The sequence below is a fragment of the Solea senegalensis genome, linkage group LG10 (genome assembly GCF_019176455.1).
Source record: "Solea senegalensis isolate Sse05_10M linkage group LG10, IFAPA_SoseM_1, whole genome shotgun sequence".
In the NCBI taxonomy this organism is placed as follows: Eukaryota; Metazoa; Chordata; class Actinopteri; order Pleuronectiformes; family Soleidae; genus Solea; species Solea senegalensis.
In genome coordinates, this window is record NC_058030.1 from 12,271,728 (window position 1) to 12,292,514 (window position 20,787).

General features: G+C 40.6%; 1 protein-coding gene across 1 annotated transcript in view; it reads left to right on the top strand.

The window, feature by feature from the left end:
* Positions 1-5,975: 5,975 nt before the first annotated feature.
* Positions 5,976-20,787, top strand: part of nell2a (neural EGFL like 2a) — a 71,548-nt gene continuing 56,736 nt past the window's right edge. Inside the window, exons 1-5 of the mRNA XM_044036731.1 lie at positions 5,976-6,399; positions 6,631-6,759; positions 15,641-15,791; positions 16,915-17,088; positions 18,382-18,478. Coding sequence (XP_043892666.1) covers positions 6,348-6,399; positions 6,631-6,759; positions 15,641-15,791; positions 16,915-17,088; positions 18,382-18,478 — 603 coding nt within the window. The 5' untranslated portion in view covers positions 5,976-6,347. The remainder of the gene's footprint in view (positions 6,400-6,630; positions 6,760-15,640; positions 15,792-16,914; positions 17,089-18,381; positions 18,479-20,787) is intronic.

A 20,787-nucleotide genomic window follows, 5' to 3' on the forward strand; every position in this document is an offset into this window, starting at 1 on the left:
CTCTTCCTCTTTCGGGCACTGCACTTTGCAACAGGGCTGTGCTGTGATTGGTTGAGAGGGCCTAATGTGCTTCTCAATTCAGATAAGGCTGGAGTCTTTTCTGGAGTGGCAGAAGGTGGGTCTGGCTCATTCATTATGTCAACTAGCCTATTAAATGATAGACATCAGAAACAATGAACTGCTGGCCATAGTTTAACATGCACCAAACACCCTTTCCCCGAGTAGTAAATAGTTTTCTCTCTCCTCAGTGCTCAGTAGCGACTGAGGCCAAACTCACAGCCGTTTATTTATATTGTGTTATTTCATTTGTCTGTGAGGATTTACTTGATTGCAAAGTGACTCAGTGGGGCAGGGCACATTAGTTTGAATTAATGTGGGCTGTCAGAGTAATGTGATGTGAAACTTTCCAGCCATTTTCTTTCCAAAAGATCAGAGTAAAAGTGCAAGAATTTAATGAAAGAAATAACATTTTAAATTAAAAGATATTTTATATAAGAAGTTTGGGATTTTGATTTATAAAATGAATCAACAGGACGTTTAGTAGAAAATGCTACATACAAAGTACAGTTTTGATTGTATGCCTCTGAAAAGTGATTTTTGTAGAGCATGGTATATATATATATATATATATATAAATGTTAAAAATCCATCCAACAATTCTGGTAACTTATTGCCTAATTTATTTGCCACCGGGTCCGGATTTATTTCACATTTACAATATTATTGAAGCCCCAGGATTCAGTTCTTGGATAAACATGCAGCACACTCAGCCACCTAATTATTTATTTAGTAGCGGTTTAGACTGTGAGACATGAGCCACATATATTAAAGTGTTACAACTTTAATTTATTTATTTATTTTTTTTTATTTTTTTTTAAGTTCACACACCAACACGGGCACATACATGCGTGTTGTGACGTTTTAGTTCAAACACATCCAATTTGGGGCTTGTGTAACCTTTCACACTGCAACTAATGATCCTGCATGTGATAATAGAGGGAATTGAACAAGAGGGGCGACAGACCTTGAGTTTAGGCACAGTAAGCAGGCATAGCCACACTGGTCGGGGGTGTGGGGAGGGAAGCATGGAGCTGCAGTGTGCGTGTGTAGATACCTCATGCTGAGCATGGAAATTGGCCCAGACAGCTCAGCCTATTGTGCGATGGCCAGGGAGCCAAAGGTTGCTTGTAATCAAATTTGAGGTTTTATTCCTCAGACTGGTGGAGAAGGCATAGCGCTCTGTCACATGATGAGTGTTAGCAAGTCTGTGTGCGCTCTCTACTTTTGTGTGGTGAGTGTGTGTTAACATGCTCCACATAGACCAGTGACAGTGGCAGTCCCGGGGGCTTTTTGTTTGCAGGAGTCATTTGTTTATATGACACGCAGAAAACAGGACTGCACTCCAGTGCGACTCGTAACTGGTTTTATGCATATTCCCCATTGTGCTGCAGGTTTTAGGTGAACAGGTCTACAAAAACCTGATGATATTTGTTTCATTTATTCATAGTCACTCCCCTTTTTTTTTACTCTTCTAATGGCCTCTGAGCATCAACTGAAAAGCAGTGGCAAGTATAAATGTTTGTTCATGCAACTTAGAGCTATAGTACGATTTCAAAATGGTTTCCAGTAAAAAAAAAAAAATCATTTATTGCAATGGTTGACATTCTAGTTTTAGAGCACATTTGTAAACGTTTTCAAATGCGCTATTAAAAGTGTATCCTCATTAAGATTCACCACCTCGTAATTAGTCAGATTCCAACAGAGGTCTCCAGGAGCGGGAGGTATAATTAAGCTATTCTTAAATGGTAGGTCTTGGAAACACCCTGAAGCAAGTTCATGTGAATTTATTTGATGTGCATCTCTTTTCAGAAATGGAGGGAAAAACAGCAGTCCCTTCATTCAGAATGCTCACAATGGCCCTGTTGAAAGCTAGCACTCTGCAGACCAGCTGAGATCCCCTTTCTCTCTTTTCTAACCTCACTAAAGCGCTTAAAAAGATACCGGCCCATTGCACACGCAATTGATATTCCACCACTCGAACTTAATATCGTGAATGGAGGGCCAGGCTCTATGAATCAGGAAGACAATGCGCTTAGCTTAGCAGCAAACTGGCACTTTGTGTGCAGTGTCTGTGCCCCAGAGGAGGAAGTTTCTAATGTGAGCCTCACAATTGTGTGTCTATAGAGTTCTAATGAGCTTCTGTATGCTGAGTGAATGGCTGTGGGCCATTCACCACGAGGGCCCAATGAGCCAGCTCACTGCACACATTCACAATAGCATCCAGGGCGAGTGGGAGTGGCTGTTTGGAGCAAGTGCACTGCATGGGCAGTCTATAAAAGATCAACAAACGCTTAACCATGTGTCTTAAGAGTATGTCCATATTAAGCTGGCGACAATCTATATGCATCTTTGTTTTAGTGTTTTGATAGTATTTTTTTTTTGTTCAATAATGTCGTCTTTCCAAAATTAGCTTCAGAGCTGCTCAATCTTAAAATGCCAGCTTGTGCTTTTTACTGAGTACTAGAAAAATCAACCTTTTGCTAATCAATGACGTAAACCTACTCAGTTCTAACTTTAGGAGGTTGTACAGATGTAGTTAAGGCAGGGGCCTGAAACTCAAAATGACCCGGGGTCCAATGAACGTCTAGGGCTGTTAAGGGAAAGTATACAGTATACAAACTTGAGGCATGTCAGCGTTAATGAACAATTACTTGTGGTTCAATATTTAGTTTGGTAATTATAATAATATTAATTTGGTGTTCTTAGTTAAAAACTTAATGTAGTTAAAAAGTGAATGAATTGCTTTCATTGTTATCATCTTTTCTTTACTTATTTTCCTATTTATCTTCACTGTTGCTCGTCATAACATGGGGTCGGCAGACCTGAGTGTTACTATCTGTAAGGATTTTTAGCAGGATACAAAAATAAATACAGTAACATCTTCACGGCACACACACAATACCAGTACTGTGTTATATACAGTATATAATATTTAATGCCACTATAGTAGCTAAACAAATGCATCGTCCATATTCAGACTAGAAAGGTCATGAAATGCATATTTCTTTAATTTATGCAACCTTGTTTTCTTTTAAATGTTTTACCTTCTAATTGAAGCCTCTTTTTTGTGTTTCTCACTTCTCAGGCAGGTCATGAAGGATTTAGTCCTTGGATGGTCCCAGGGTGACACTGTCTGTCTGACCCGAGTACTGCCTACACTCTGACTCTGTGGCTGCAATTCTCTTCCATGAACACAAGATGGCACTGAGCGAATGAAAACCATCTGAGGTACGACACATAAATAAGTGCAGTGGATGAAATTATTATTTATCTTTACCTACTTTTTTTATCTTACATTTTAGAGCGTGGTGTTGTCCATTGCACATTTTAACTTTACCATACATAAATAGGAGATTTAAGCAATAATTTTATACGGCATTGCAACGGTAAGATTCATAATGTAACAACATGTGAAAAAACTTTGTTGTCAGCTAAATTCATTTTTAACGTGGTATCGTAAGTTAATTTTTTACATTTTCAATTATTCGGTTGACGTTTAAGGGGTTTCAATGGAAATGAGAACACATTAAAGCAGATGGATGTAAATGATCGTCAGAGCATGCACTTTTTTGATTTAACTCCTGGTGGATCCCAGGAGAGCACTATGAGCACCAAAGGGACGTTATTTTCACTGAAACTCACATGTCTCCGCTACTGTAAGTGTTTTCCACTGGCATTAGCGTGTCTGCATGGTGCAGCTACACTCCTAAGTGAATACGTTTGCGTCACCCATCTGCATCTATATGAGATGAGATGAACAGAGGGATTTTCACTGTCCTTCTGTCCTTGCCCAGAGAAGTATTGTGGGTGTATGTGGCACTGTGCTTTTATTACTCTTCTTTCCTGCTCGAGCTCATGCTTTAATGACACTGATTTTCCTGATGGCACTTTAGGAAATGACAACTTGCGGGCAAAGCGAAGTAATTACATTTCCTGTGTCTGGCCCCAGAAGAAATCTAGTATTTCAGAAGAGGGTTGAACTGGAACCCCCCACGTCATCTGAGCCATCTGAATAGGAGACTGTCCCTTTTGCATGAGTCGTTAATAACATGAAAGCTCTTATGAATTGATACAACAGATATGATAGTGTTAATCTGGGGCACTCAGCAACGACCTGTGCACCACACACAAACAGTAACTGTCCACAGAATCACATCTGCTGGCCCTCATTTGTCAGCCTATACCTCAGCCGACCAACTGAGCCGTCAAAACACTTCCCCCTCTGTGATCCAGGGATTGATTAAAGAGAAGGATTCTGTGTCCACTGAAAAAAATAAATAAATCAGAAATGACAGTTGCTTCCAAGGATGAATAAACAGAAAATAAATAATAAAGCGGTAAGCATCTGTGCTCTATAAAAAGACATTAACAAGGCTGAGTCACAGTGGCAGTCAAGCACTGCGTTTTAATTCATTTCCATGCCACCTGCTGAAGAGGCAAACTCCAACTTTACTGGGTGACGTGAGTCATTGATGAAATTAGTCTGGGTTTATTACAGGAGGTCATAATGCTGATTATAGAGCAAGCAAAGCATTTATAACACAATGCTTTCAGACCATTGATATTTTCTCGACCGGCCTCTATACTTCACGTGAGGACAGAGAAGACAGATGGTTTGGAAAAGCAGTAAACGAGGCCATCTATTCAAACTGGAACAACTATTCTTAAAAACAGAGAAGAGCTGCGAGTTATCAGCTGCTCATAATACCGGCCCCTTCCAGGCACTTTCAACTGAGGTTTGACACCACTTCTGTGACCTCATCAATGTGGACCCACCACAGAGGTTTAAATGCTCAGGAATCTCATGCCTGTCAGTAGGACAAATGACACTAGAGCATCTACTCCGGGTTTGCTGCTTCTAAGCAAGTAATGCTTACTTCTTCTTTTTCTTTCTTTTCTTGTTGACAAATGGCCATCTTTAGTGTGAGTTGCTCAGCATTTTACGCAAACATTTGCCCAAAATGAACCATATGATGAGTCATTTTACGTATATTATAAGTAAAGGACAGTCACATTCAGTTAGAATTTATTTAAATAGCACCAGTTCAAGGCATGTTTTTGGTGTTTTATGGCTGTAATATTGCATCAATGTCATCTTATCCTTCTTTTTCTAATATATATAAAATCAAATTTATTACATCACCTAACTACTTGTTTAAAACTAAAAATGCTATTGTTATTTATTTGGCAAACTAATGACAAACTAAAGTCCCCTTTGTATCACTCACTGGGTTTTCAACATTCAACCACTAAAACAAATTTGTTCTGCAAGTTAATAACTATAATTTGACATCTTAATCGAGAAATAATCATGCGCTTGACTTTTTTGTCTAGGTATTTTTGTAAAACTGCGTTTGAAAATTAATCGGAAACAATAATAATTCTATTTTAGCATTTAAAATATAATTTTGGTTGAAGAGCTTCTACATACTGGTGTATTAACTGTAACAGAAGCTCAAAACAATGATTTTTTGATGATTACCAATGCTGTTCATTTAGGGCAGCTGTGGCTTTGAGTGGTGGTCTAATAAATGTGTTAAGCACTGTATATATATATAAATAAATAAATATATAAATGTATATATAAATATATGTACATATATATATATATATATACATATATATATTTATAAATATAAAGATACATATATGTATATATGTGTAGTGTTTTTAATTATATTTTATACAATTTTTTATATATTTTTTATATATATTATAAGAGTAAGTAGTTAATCTAAAGAAATGTCTGTATATTTTTTGCACTGTATCCTCTCAATAGTGTGGACTTTTACAGTCAGCAGCATGTTCGGATCCATCGCTCGTCTGTGGTCACTAGGGGGCGATATAGCCCCTCTTTCTTCCTCTCTGACTCCTGGTCAGGTTCGTCCTCTCTGCGTCTCTTTCCTCCTCCACTTCTCGGTTCCTCTGCTGTGGGAGCGTCTGTGCACAGCTGGTGAGGCAGCGCCTGCTCGCTTTGTGCATCGTCCTCTCTCATCCACCTGTGCTGCGGTCGGTGCCGGCGGGACAAGACCGTGCGTTACATGGAATCATTTGCACGCTTGTTAGATTCGTCTCTCTCTCTTTCTGCTGCGGATTTGCCCGTTTTTCCCCCCCCTCTTTTGGTTGCATCGCCGGGCATCTAAAGTTGTGATGATGCCTCCGCTCCACATTTGGGATTGGTAATATCTTCTCGGTGCGAGGGTGATCTCATCATTCGCAACAACACTGTCTCCCGGAAGCGGACAAAACATGGACTAATTTTTCCTTTTTTTTTTTACACATTCAGCATGGGATTATTACAGATATTTTTGGTGCTCAGCATATTTTGCGCCTCCTCAGGTAGGAAACCATGTCATGATTTTACAGTAACAACCGCTTCCAACATGTAGCATGAAAGACAAGACTATATATCATTCATTATTTTGTTTAATTTGTCGCCTCAAAGTCAGCCAGACAAGTGTTTGGTTAATTACAGCCAGGTGCACTGACCACACCATCATCTCTCCCTGCTTGTGTGTCCTTGTCTGCTAAATAACAATGACAAAATATGTTGTTGTGTTTGCAAATTAGTTGTAGGTTTCGGGGTTGACCCTGCCCTGCGCATCAGCGTGTTTGATGAACTAACACTTGGAGAAGGCTTTGATGGAGTTACTCAGGTCCAGGGCTTCCACAGCGAGTCTAGAGCTTTCCACTTCCAAGGTAAAGTAACACACACTCCTTTCTTTTCTTTTAACAAAGATGTTACATACAGATCGATGCTGACCAAACAGGTCCCTGACACAAACATTTCACTTTTTTATTCCTTGGGTGCAGCCTGTTAATCCACAGACCCCTCACTTCTGATGTAGAGATGGTTCCCAAAATGTCAGCTCAAGACAGTTATATGTAGCTGTACAACTGTCATGGGAAAGAGACATTTTCCTGGGTTTCCTCTTTAGTGGGACTGCGCTCAGGGGCCCACAGTCTGCTGCCACCTGCCTGAACAATAGGCAGTGTCATGGTCCTCATAAAGTGGGTTGAGCAGAGGGGGGTAGATGGGTAAATCATGCAAAGAATCGTAGAGACTGAGCATAATCAGATTACGCTGGGACAAACCCCCTCTTCATGGAGATGTAGTGATGTGAGTGTGGGGCGTGAAGGCCCCGCTCAAATGTACCCATGGATGATCCTCTGAAGTGTGTAAACACTTTGAATGGTGTCTATATCCAAAGTATGAATGGGTTGAAGAGTTAGTCAGATGGTTACAGGCATCGTAGAGGCCGGCTATGCATGTTAAAATGGCTATGTGCAAAAAAGTTTTAAAAGCTGCAGACACCGCTTGAATTTCATAAGCACCGTTATTATCATTTGATGTTTGACACTTATTACACTCCAAAGGAGACTGTTAATAATGTAATTAAAGGGATGGAGACGCTTATCATAACTCGGCTAATAGTAGCAACAGGGGAAATTGCTTTTGGCTCCTAGATCAGTAGCAAACGCAGGGTGTGACAGCAGGAAGATCTCAAAATGGATCCGGATTTATGTTTTTTTTAACCAAAGTGACGGTGTTGTTCCGGAACGAAGAAGCACCACACTAATTTGTCGACATTTCTCTGCCTCTGTCTTTGTAATCTTGCTGCACTGCCACTGAAACAGCAGCATTTCAGCATGGAGCAGTAACTAAAGTGTCTCTGTGAATTCAGGCCATTTGATGTCCTCTGTGTAGACAACACTCAGAAGTACTTTATCCAGTCAGGTAGTGAGAGGGAGGGAGGGAAGGAGACCACAAGGAGGAATAGTTGAAGAAGAATGAGAGGGTGAGAGAGAGAGAGAGAGAGAGGGAGGGAGGGAGAATAAGAGCAACAAAGGCAGTTATAGAAAGAAGCTCCCACAGCTTTCGTCACAAAATGGAAAACATGATGGTTTCGCTCCTGGCACGTTTCCATCATTGCTCTGTGTTATTCCTCTGCATTACCTTTGCTAAGTACATTCAGTTACCCAGGCAGAGCAGGCAGGGTGTTATTTATGGCAGTGTTTCGCCTCCATCCTTCATTTGGGATGTCTATGTTAAGCCAATGATGTTGGGAGAGGGGGAGGCAGGGAGTAGGTGTAGCAGCAAAGCAGACCTGGGCCTTTGCTTGTGTGTGTGTGTGTGTGTGTGTGTGTGTGTGATCAGAAATAGACAGCGAGAGGCATATACAGTACTGTAGAGATGCAGGGAGATAGGAATAAAATGAGACAGAATGAAGAGGAGAGAGAGAGAGCGAGAGAGAGAGAAATCGGGTGCAGAGCTGTCTGCCAGCTGTTTGATAGACTGTGCAGACTCCACATGTATGGATGCTCGGCTGCCTGGGACCAGCAGACAGGCCCACAGTGACATTCCAACGCTCATTAGATAGCAGGCAGAACATGTCCATGGCTGTCCCCTGCACCGCCTCCCTGCCCACCCGAAGGGATGGCTGTTATCTCTGGGTGGAGGCAGGATGAGGGGTAGCTGCTGAGAGAGGAGAGTGTAAATCACACTGTAGGAATCTGTATACAAACATGTGGAAAAGCAGATGTGGCATGTACGTTGTCTGCTCCGTCTGCTTAAGTATGTTGTTTTTGTGTGTGGGGTGAAGAAAGAAAGACAGCGAGACAGTGGGTTGGCTGTTGTTCGGTGCGCCTCATCTGATGCTTTGGAAGGGAGCTGTCAGTGCATGGCATTGTAAGGGGTGGACCTCAGGGACAGGCGTGCTGAAGAGAGAGAAAAGCCTCCGGGCAACAATCATCTCATATCCGGGTGACAGGTGATGATGCTCCGCGGCATCACAAACTCATCACGTCATTAGTGCTTCTCCCCCACACTTTTTTAATAATGAAACATTGCGATAGCTATCTGCTATCTGTAAAGAACGAGCACAGGGGGCCACACCCAGAAGCACTCCCTCCCTTCCCCCAACGCACATGCACCCACACTCTCTCTGGCTACGAGCGTATGGACCAAACTCATTCTACCTGCAAACAACACAATTGCTCAGAGCATCCTTTCAGCTGCAGCACAAGAATCCCCTGTAATTGCATTTTGTGTGTGCGTGTGTGTGTGTGTGTGTGTGAATCCTGTCCGTCTCAGAGGCATGTTCTGGCTCATACTGTTTGAACGCTGTCAGTGAGGTGTTTCTCTGTATGTTACAGCAATTATGCCCCCGACTGCAGCCACACTGAGGTGTAGCAGGATGGAGGAGACTCATTTATAATATAGCAAGTCTGTTCGTGTGTGTGTGTGTTAGTGTGGGAAGGAAGAGGAAGTGAGATTGGGGGAAACTACGTGTATGAGTGAATGTGAATGATTCTGCATTATTTTGTGTTTGAACAGGAATAGGAGCCACACTTTCCAGTGACTTGTAACTTTCATACACTGGATTACTGGGCTGCACTCTGTCAGGATGTAATGCTGTGAATGGGATGGCAGCTTCACCTTTCAGCTATAGAACCTAGATTGAAGCCGCAGTACAGGTTAGGAAAATTCAGAGGGTATTATTCTGTAGATAACACCACAGAACAACAACAACAACAACTACTACTAGAAAAATGGAATTTACCAATGAAACAATCGACAAGTGTATTAACTTTGACTAAAGACGTTAGTGCAAGACTGATTTTAAACTTGCTTAGTGCTGTATTTGCCACATATGTCATTTGATAGGAGCTGGTTTCATTGCAAAGAAGAGAAATATGCTTGTCACATGTAAAAAAATTAAGTAGTTCATGAATTAAGGCTGCAAGTATGTGTTCTTTTATTTCCCCTATCTAATAATGTTTTGATTATTATTTATTTTCTTCATTGACAACATGTTTGGTCCATACAATGGTGAAGAATAATCACTTCATTAAATATTTGTTGCAGCTCTCCATGAACAAATTGCTAATTGGGTAAAATGTGCCAAAGAAATTACTGTTTGAAAAATGTCGAAAAGGGGACTGAAAGGAGTATTAGTGATTTTGTATTGCGCCTCCATAACCACCTCAGTTGGTCATTTAAGCGTTGTAGTTGGAGATTAACACTGACAGTCTTTCCCTTTAGTTCAACTTAAATTAAGAGCTAAAATTGTTTACCTTAGAGTTAAGGTTCACTTTCTGCAATTTAAAAACAATACTGACAGTGTCAAATGTGCAGATTTTGTAACCCGCTGTAAAGTCTGCCTTTTGTCCTCAGTGGGAAAAGCCATAATTGGCAATTTATTCCCAAATCAAATGACTCAGCAGTAATTTTATCAGCTCAATCCCCAGCGTTTACGTCTGTCGCCACTGTCGGGAACATCTGTGACTCCTCAGCATTCATCGTATTCATTCAAGCAGAGCTCAAACATTGTTCACTTGCCACTGACTTTGATGTGACTGAAGTAAAATATATTAATAACAATAATAATAATTATAATAATAATAAAAAAAACACGCTGTAACATACTGCATCCATGCTGCTTAATGAAAAGGGTATTGCATTAAAAACGACTCTAACCCGGGAGTACTGAGCGTAAAGGCTCATTGTTACAACAACTCTCTGGAATCATATGTCATCAGTTGTTGACATATCAACATCAATTCAATCAAAAAAAAAAAAAAAAGAGAATTTACACTTTCAAACAATAATAATAATGGGATTCATTTTCAGTTGTTTTTAGAACAATAACAGTTGAAGGACATCAACAATTACAAAATGTAAAAATCAAACAGGAGCCATTTACCCTAATTTATTCAGTCTCAATCTCGAATTCAACCTTAAATCTGCATGATTGATTCCTAATTTCATACCATGAGCTGAGGTAATCTCTCATCTCAGAAACCCAGAAGTGACCTGCTCTCTCACATCAATTGTTGATCAATAATGACAAAAACATTTGACCATAACGACACCCCCGTTGCCTCTGCTATACTTTGTTTATCACGTTTTCTGCTAAGCTCAAAAGTTGCCCAACCTTCTCCAGACTGTTGACTGGCATTATCCCCAACTCCCCCGTGGTCAAAGTCTGTTTTGCTTACTGACTCCTGAGGTGAGCCTGATCCTGTGTTGGGGGAAGAGAGATATTTCTATTCCCCTAGGACATTTATGCAGTCGGGTGGTTGGAAGGCTGTCATTAGCTTTGTGAATGTGTGAAGGACGGGCAGGTGGTCACTGAGGAGGCGATCCGAGAATTGGGGAAAAATTGCTGGTCATAGCAGTCCTGGAGGTGCCCTTGGCTCAGTTTAGTATTTGTTCCAGGAGAGTGGAGACACGGTGGGGGGACTTGAGGCACTGAATGCAGATTGAGCGAGCCTGGTAGAATATTCAGGAGCTCTAATGACCATCTTAGGGTGGTCGGTTTGTGTGTGTGTGTGTGTGTGTGAGAGCGAGAGTGCATTCGTCTTTGTGGTTTCCCATGCATGTTTTATTCTCTGCGGCTACCAATCACTTTGTATGACTCAGTGTTTGTGTGGAGCTAGGCTACCTGTCTGTGGTAAGGTGTGTGTGTGTGTGTGTGTTTTTTTTATACATCTTAAGGTCCTTTTTCTAGTATAAACATTGACATTGTCAGGACCAGTAGTCCTCCTGGAGACCAAAACCTGGTCTCTCACTACGTTTCGGTTTTACCTCATCGTCCTTGCTCTTAATTTTAAACTCGGCGGTCTTACTTGTAGTAATTCTAGTACTTGTAGTAGTAGTACTTGTGAAGTGAAGAGAATTACACTGGAACACATGTGCTTGTAGATCCGAAAACTCACAAGATATATAGTTTTAAGGTGTGTCAGTGTACACATAGTGGTTCTGTTGTGGAGTGGAAACCTGGACACAGATAGTTTCTATCTGAAAATGTCGAATCAGTGTGTTGCTCTATCCTCCTCCTACACATATTCCTCTCTGCGTAGGCCCACAGATAGAACGTGATGTTTCAAATATTATGCTGCAACTTTACATGTCGAGAACAAGGTTCACTTTCACTCGGTTTGTAATAATCGTGCTTCCTTTTCTTCTGAATGGATCATAGCTGAAATTATGACTTATTTGCAAACTGTTGATGAAGAGTCAAAAAAAAGAATAAAAAATTGCTCTAGCTACACGGACCAACAAATGAAATTCACATCCTCTAATTTAATAGCACATTTTCTTCTGGGGTAACATTAATTACATGCTGAACATGCAGCTCATAGGAAAATATAAAATAAACTAGAACAAAAAGGTCACGTTCTCTAAATATATTGTAGGTACAAGTGTAAGTGGTGTGAGAAAGGGATTTAGTCAAAGCTGGGTTTAGCTCGGTGCTCAAGCTTTGCTGCAGGGCACCTGCTCTAAATGCTTAATGTGTGTGCAGGTGACCGGTGCGGCACTGTCAATATACTTAGGTGAGAATGCCGTGAAGAAAGTGTGGGGGGAACTGAGCAGCTGTGTGTCTTAAGGGTCAGACAAAATCAGATTATATTAGACAGTGTTGGATTAGAAGTGAAGCTAGGGGATGGAAATTGTGGCCATTAAAACACAATGTACCCAGAAGATAAGATTAGCTCAAAGCGTCACTTCCTAAGGATGTTGTTGATCCTGGTTGAGTTGTTGAGTCTGCTGGTAAAACTCATTATGTCTCAAAACACACCTTTCATGTTCGGGAACCTTTGTTTTCCAGAAAAGGACTCGGAAAGATGACAAAATACGTGTTATTGTGCTGAAAAATGTGTTGCTCTCAACTGTATCGTCACATCGTCGTTTTAAAGCTATTCTGTGTCAATGTCTCACATCAGAGTGGTCCTTAGGAGCAGGTGGCTGGCCCATCGAGGTGCCTGCCAATCGATAATCGACCAAAGGCGCTCTCTGCAGGGCCACACTGATTTGGCAAAGACGAAAGCTGCCCCCCCCCCCTGTCTCAGCACAGACTTGAGTGCTGCTCTCTCGTGTCTGATGCAGGACTATGTAGATGTTACTGCTACTAAAGCTGTCTCCATCATTGTTGGTGGTCCTGTTATGAATGTTGAGATCATAACAGTTTACGTACTCTACACACAATCCTCCGCCCTCCCCTCCAACCCCCCACAGTCCCATTCGAAGGAGCCCCTTCACCTCAAAGTGTTAAGTCTGGTGATGAGAGTCATCCACTCATACATCAAACGCCCATGGCTGCCAAGCCGTGGAGCAGCCTAGCGGTGGCGGGTCTTCTGTCTCCACCATCCCCCTGCTTCATCAACTGTTTCTCAGTGTGGACCACGCCCTGACACCTGCTCCCACTGCGCTCATTTTGTCCATGATTGAAATGTCAGTGCACTCCCTGTTGAACACACAGTACTGCGAAGAAACCCGCGGACATTGCTGTAGATATTTTAGACCCCGGTCGGCTTGATTTGGTCTTTGCCTGTCTTGTCAACAGTGGTTATTTGGATTTGGTTGTTATGTAGGATCTGTTGATGGCGGCTGATTAATGCATGGCACAACTCCTGTTGCAGTCATTGGACCATCTGTCTCACCTCATCCAATGACGCTGCAATGATACTCCACTGGCAATGCAAAATGCATGACAACATGCTCCGTGCGTCTCTTCAGCGGAGGAAGTAATCCATTGAGCATTTTTGTTTAGACAGAAATTAATCCAAATGTGTCCCCGGTGAGCTTTAAAGCCGGCACCAGAAAAAAAGCTTGGTGTCTGCTCGCGGCAAGAGAAATACAAGCACATGTTCCTGCTTAGCATGACGTCATTGTACTTGTATATAAGCGATGAGCTAGTCTCTTTTTCTCGCTGTTACATGTAGCATTGTGTAATTGGCTTCTACCACAAGCTGGAAATAATGTTAATACACTGAGGAGACGCTGCCACGTTAGCTTCCTGGAGCGCTTAAGTGTGCCAGGGCATCTTGCATGCATCCAAAAGCTGGAAGTGAAGTCTTTGATGTGATTGCTTCTGAGAAACGTCATCATTTATTGATGCTTCCATTAAAGTAGCATGGACGTCTGTGTTAGAGTCGGAGAGGAGGAAGGGGGCACACTGGTAAGAACAGGAGCTTGAGAGCTAACTACACAGAGAACGCCACCCCCTTCCTCCACCTCCACTGCATCCGCACCAGCTCCATTAGCCTCACACTCCTTCAGCCCAAATTCTCAGATTCATATCTCGAGCTCTGCACAGAGCCAAGAACAAAGTGTTTGGAACACTGATCTCATTTTTGTTTTTTGTTTTGTTTTTTTTCTACGGAGGAAGTGGATGCCTTCAAGTTTTGTTGGTGACCTTATGTCAACTTCAACCGCACTTAAGCTGTTGCTTCGTGTCTGGACAATTTCTCAATACTTTGTCAGTGTTTTGTGGGTTTAGAGTTGATTTTTCATTTAGTTATTTTGTGATTTTACATTGAGTTAATACATCAAATATTTACAGCAGATTGCCTGTGAAATCCCAACAAACAAATGCTGCGAGGTTTCGTACAGCAGCATATTTTCCTGTTCAGTGACTTGTATTCTTAAAATGTCAGCCGTGCATTTCATTTCATCTGTCAGTTTAAAGTAATAAGTGCCACTCATATTCATTCACTACAATTATGGCAATTATCATGGCTGAGAGAAATGTAGAATTGAGTTAATGAATATTTTTATGTGTCCACATGAAGGATTTAACTGTTTTTTTTCAGTTTGCATATATACATATATATATTATTATATATATTTATTTTAATAATAATAAATAACTACAATTCTGTAATGTAAAATAAAACATTACGATGACCTGAAAGATTATGCAACATACTTTACCTGAAACTGCAAAAACATACACTATTAAATGTCATATATTCAGTGGCTGCATTTTTTTAATCATCTAAAAAAATCATTATCATATTTCAAATTTTAGCCATTCAGATTCCAGTTTTTCTAATTAAAAATGAAACAAAATATGCAGTATTGCACTTGGATATGTCACAAACAACATTGATTTGCTTTACTATTTGTTGTGTTGTGTCACTTACTCACTCTAAGCAAGTGCCAAAAGTATCCCATACAGATCACCAGCAAGTAAACAGCACCTTATTATTTAGAATATTTCATCTTAGATTATGTTTTTTATTTTTTTCAACCAACGTCAGTCAAGAAAAAAAAAAGTTATTCATTTTCAGTATTTTCTGAATAGGCCTTCACGAGCCATTTATTATACAACCCCCCCACCTGCTGGATTAGAGGGAAATTTACATAGATGTCAAACTGAGGAAAATGGGTCAAAATATGAATTATGGACAGTACCTCCGAATGAAAGCATAATAACACAGAGTGCATGAGTCTGTGCTCTAATGACAGGGGAATGAATGGTATAATGGCTTTCAAATGGCTTGATGTTATAGGTACCAAATTAGAAGAATGTAACTATTTATTATAAACATTGCATTACAGACGATGTGTACTTAGGAGCCGACATTTTTAAATTTCACAAGAAATACATACCTTGGGCAAATATCATGCCATATGTGTGTGGACGCAGTGAAAATATATGTATATAAAAAAAGCAGGAAAATGAGGGTTACTGACACATTATTATTTTTATTTTCATAATGTTTACAGTCAAAGGCGATGTAGTGGCTTGCGGTGGTGTGAATTACATCTGGTATTTCTGTCTCCGTTTAGGCTCCTCCAGGGAAGTAAAGGCTCCCGTTGAGGTCTCGCAGCAAATGGTGCAAAAGCTGAGAGGCAAGAACGAGTTCACTGTTCTGGTGACCCTCAAACAAGAGCGCCTCAACTCCGGGGTCATCCTCTCCATCCATCATTCTGAACACAGGTATGAGCATTTATACATAATTCAAAAAGGTACGTTTGTCTAAATGTGTCACCTCACTATTCTGCGTGAGGAATACTAATTGTTCTTTAGATTTAGGATCTTCCTCCGCTTTGTCCTTTCAGCAGTTTGTAATATGTTGATTAAAACTTGGATATTTCTGTTTGATGAACATTGAAACGTTCACACCAGTCGAGTAAACAAAGCAATAGCGGCGTATTATTCACAGTCCATCGACGATGTAAACGTTGAGTCTGTAATCATGAATCAAAAACTAATGACACGCTAGCTGCAGTTAGCACAATAATGTTCTCCATTATTCTGCATTATTTTGCCGCAGCTCAACCCTCGGGTGATCAGAACAGAAATCTGAATTCCACACAATGCAGTGATTGAACAGTTTGTACAATAACGTCAGGCCTGAGAAGAGACCTGACGGGAATGTCAATGACCTCAACTCTCTCCGCTGATTAGCTTTCTCAGCCATTCATCTGCTACTAAAGCAGCACTGCATGTCAGGACGTGTCGCAGGGAGAGAGAGTCAGCCTATTAGTTGTCATCTGCAGATAAATCATAAATGCCCTTGTGGCACTGGCATGCATGTGTGGCGCATTCTTCTTTTAATTTTCCTTTCCCCAGAAAACGACTGGAGTTTAAATAAGTCTTTGAAGCCGCATAGGCAGCTCCTTCCATTAGTCTAACCATGCTGGGTGAATCTCAGTGGTGCGGAGAAGAGGATTCACGTTGAATACTAATACTCCAATGTAAAGAGTTGAACCTCAACATGTGGGCCATTATACAGTGTTGCTGATTTTGCACCTAACAGCCACATAGTGCCATTATGCTTGACTACTGATGTGATTAAATCCTAAACGTCGTAGCAAAGCTTGACAGATTTGAGTGTGCTGCTTGGAGATGAGTGATGTGCCGTCTCTCAGTGTGCTGCTCAGAGGAGCTCTGGGTTCGGACACTTTAATGACGCACGCAGGTTTCCGTGTGAACATAGTTTGGGATTTCGCCTCAGTATTGACACGACACACATTGCTGTAGAAAGCAGGGAATGCCAATTCTCAGAGGCTGTCATTGTGTGGCTGTTAACGCCAGTGCTGCTACTTTTATGCTGCAGGCTCCTGGAGCTGGAGAGCAGTGGTCAGCGCAGTGAGGTGCGTCTTCACTACCGAACCAAAGGCCAGCTGGCCCACACTGAGGTGTTCCCTTACAGCCTGGCTGATGACCAGTGGCACAAGGTCTCTGTGGCCGTCAGTGCCTCTCATGTCATACTCCATGTCGACTGCAACAGGTAAGAAGCGGAGAACTGCTATGACAAACTCATCAAACTTATTGTCCTGGTGCTTAGGAGTAATGTTTAGTAGTTTGTAAAAGACTGAGACATTTCTACAGTATTTTGTGACTCTTGAGGGCAATATGTTAAATATCAGATTTTCTTCAAGTTATTTCCTTTCTTCTGGAGCTGATGTAGATGTTTGAAAACCACTCTCTGCTCCCCATGGAGGCTTGAGGCCTGGAGCTACATTAGGTTCTACCAGTATAACACATCTGACTCTCTGGTTGGTGCGAAGAGAAAAAAAGATTGGTTTAATAACTCCCATTTTGCTTTTAAACTGTTCGAGACATTTGCATTAACGCCTTTGGTAGACACTTTTATCCAACATGACCTAAACTGGGGACACTAGTGCCTGAATACAATGGTTAAACGGTTCAATAAGACATGTAGGTTATCAGTGTTCACCCAAAATAAGACAATCACGATGTCATAGCAGGGCAATGAAGAATTGGTGGACTATGTGTTGCAATGTTGGAGATTCAAATTTATTATTATTATTATTATTATTATTATTAAGAATGAACCAATGAAATTCACCTGACTGAAGTCAGCCACCCACAATATGACAGAACCACATTAAAAACAGTTTATTTGGCAATATTGTGATTAAATCAGTTACATTTACTCACTAAGGTGTGTCAGAGCAACACATCCTACCATGCCTGCTCTTCCCTTTACTCAGACGAAGGTGCCTCATTTCTGCCTTGAACAAGGGGGTGCATTTTAATGAGGCTGCCTGCTAAATGTACATTTCTATCAGGGTTTGGGAAAATCATTTCACAACATTTAGGCAGAAAGAGACAGAAGGGAAAGTGAATGATAAAGCCGAAAGTCAAAATGTAGTAATTACTCCGTGTAATTGAGGGCATGGTTCTTATGTAGCAGTTAAATATATGAGGCTACACTGCAGACTGCGCTCTCTGCTTGCGGCGGCATTGGGTCAAATGCACCTTGAGCATTGTACATGCATCTGCTGGTACGGAATGGGTGTTACTGTTTATGTGCACGGATCTTCCTTGGCACAATAAAAGAAGCAGACGCTAACACCATGTGTATCGCAGAAAGCATGTGGTTATCTAGAGCCTCCTCGGGGACAGAGTTAACAGAGGGATTAAACAGGGCAAGGCCTGCAGTGTGTGAGGGGATATACGGTTCCTCTGTACTGAGAGACTGAAAAAAGTCGCTCAAAACATGGACAGAACTAAGAACATGCTTGTATGACATCTGTGTGTGTGTATGCTTTTGCAGGATTTATGAGAGGGTGGTGGAAGCCCCGTATATGGACATACCTGAGGACGCTTCCTTCTGGCTTGGACAGAGAAATGCTGCCCACGGCTTCTTTAAGGTCAGCACTGCCAAACAAACTGTCATCACAACATAAACATCGACACACATCCTGATTAGAGGTTGACCAGCATGGTTTATGGCAGATGTTAATGCCGCTGTTTGGCGATACATGATGATACCAATTGTTTTTGGCCTATTTTTTTTTTCTTTTTTCTTTTACAAATGTAATAGTTAAATCATTACAAATGATGTGAAAAATTACAAAAAAATACAAAATACAGTCAGCATTTTTAAGTCTCTGTTTGTTGCTCTGCAGTGTACGTCTATTTGAATAAATATGTACAAACAAAATGTTAATCAAAAACACAGCTGTCAAATGAACCTTTCGATGAAAATATAAAGTTTTAGTCACTTAGGAGCACGAATCAAGTTTCTGAGCACAACTTGTATAAGTAATAATCAACTGATTTATTTAATTGGCCAATTGGTCTACCTTTAGTTCTGAATTATTCTTCAGTCAATTCATCCCTGTCTTTATACTCTTCTACCTCTTTGTTTGGCTAGTTTGGTTTTATTTATCTGAATGCTTGGAATTAATTGTATGCATTTCTCAAGGCTTGCAGTTTTAAATTGAGGGTTCTGCGTTTCCTAGGGACTGACTTTTTTTTTTTATTTTTTATTTTTTTTTTATCACTGTTGTTCCCTTTTCCCTTAGTCTGCAGCTAAGCCCAGTGCAATTATCTCTGCAAGTCCCACAGCACTGATGTGGAAGATGTCATTGAATAGCCTCTGGACTACTTTCATTAAGCACAGTCTATAGCATTGTTTATAAGACAGAGAAATGTACTGTAACCTCTCTAAAAGTAGGTCCATACTTCAAATATTCCTACTTTGGGGAGACTTGTTGGGGCTAAAATGTCACTACAACAATTTTAATCAGTCAGTGTCAGGCTGTGTGTTTGATGGCCTGTCAATGCGTACACCTGTGTGTGTGTGTGTGTGTGTGTGTGTGTGTGTGTGTGTGTGTGCGTGCGTGAATTTCCTCCATGTTAATTGGTAGATGAAAGAAGCCTCCGAGGTCACCGACTAATCTTGTCACGTAGCGGCATCTTTTTCCCCGCCACTGTGAGGCCGTGATTAGTTGCTTGCCTGGCACGTCTTCCTTTTCAAAACACGTCGCTTCATTAATTCACATGCACTCACTCGCACAGAAACACTCAGGCTGTGCGTGTACGTGGGTGTCAGGTTGAGCTGCCGTAGCAGCTGTAGTAAAGAATTTCATCACAAAAGGAACACATATACTGTATACGTATGACGGATGAATATATTCTTTATAATCTCCACACGTTGTAAGATCCAGCGACATCATTTTTGTTAGTAAAGCTTGTTTTTTTGATGTTATCCGTAGTTGATTTGGATATTAACGGAGGAACAGTTGTACATCTGAAATTAGAAGCAGCAAAGGAAACATTTCACTTGGAATCCAGGTAATCCCAAATTCAACAGCAGCTGTTTGAACACGTGCAACCCAGATTTTATTTCGTCATCAGATTTCATTCCCCCGGATATTTTTTTATTTTTTTTTTACATTCTTCTTTTAGAAAATGAATATAACTGCGACAATGTGATCCAGTCTCAACTCTGCTGCTCGCCGTGTTTACCAAATTGGCATTTCCTGGACAGATGGGACGACCGTCCACATCCCACTTGATACTGCATGCATGTAGCAGAGACACAGCGTCCTCGACACCAAAAGATCTGCTTTGAAAATTCAAAGAGTCTTTCTTTCTTTTTTTTCCCCCCACTCACCAGAAGGTGCAAAGCAAAGTCTGGCAAATGGTTGTTTAGATAATGCAGCATTACAACACAGACTCAATTAAATCAACTTTTTTAAAAATTGACAGCCTGTATTCTTATGTCAAATGTCCAGTTATGACCTGGTATAGATTTATATTGAAAGATAAGTGTCAGTATTTTTCATTCATTTTCTTTGTTTGATGAGCTATTCTATAATCATATATATATATATATATATATATATATATATATATATATATATATATATATATATATATATATATATATATATATATATATATATATATATATACCACCCATATGCCACCCATATTTATAAACCCCTATATAAGTCTATATATAATATAATGGGATGGCAGTGCTGCTGCATGTTATACATAAATAATAGATACATTTGATAAAAGGCTCATTCTTTTGTAAAAATCAAGTATAATTATTTTATTTTCAATTCCTGCCAAATTCAAATATTTCCCCTTTATCTTACACACTGGACCTTTCTGACCCCGTCGTATTCCATTTCACTCTGAAATTCATGACATTACTGACGAT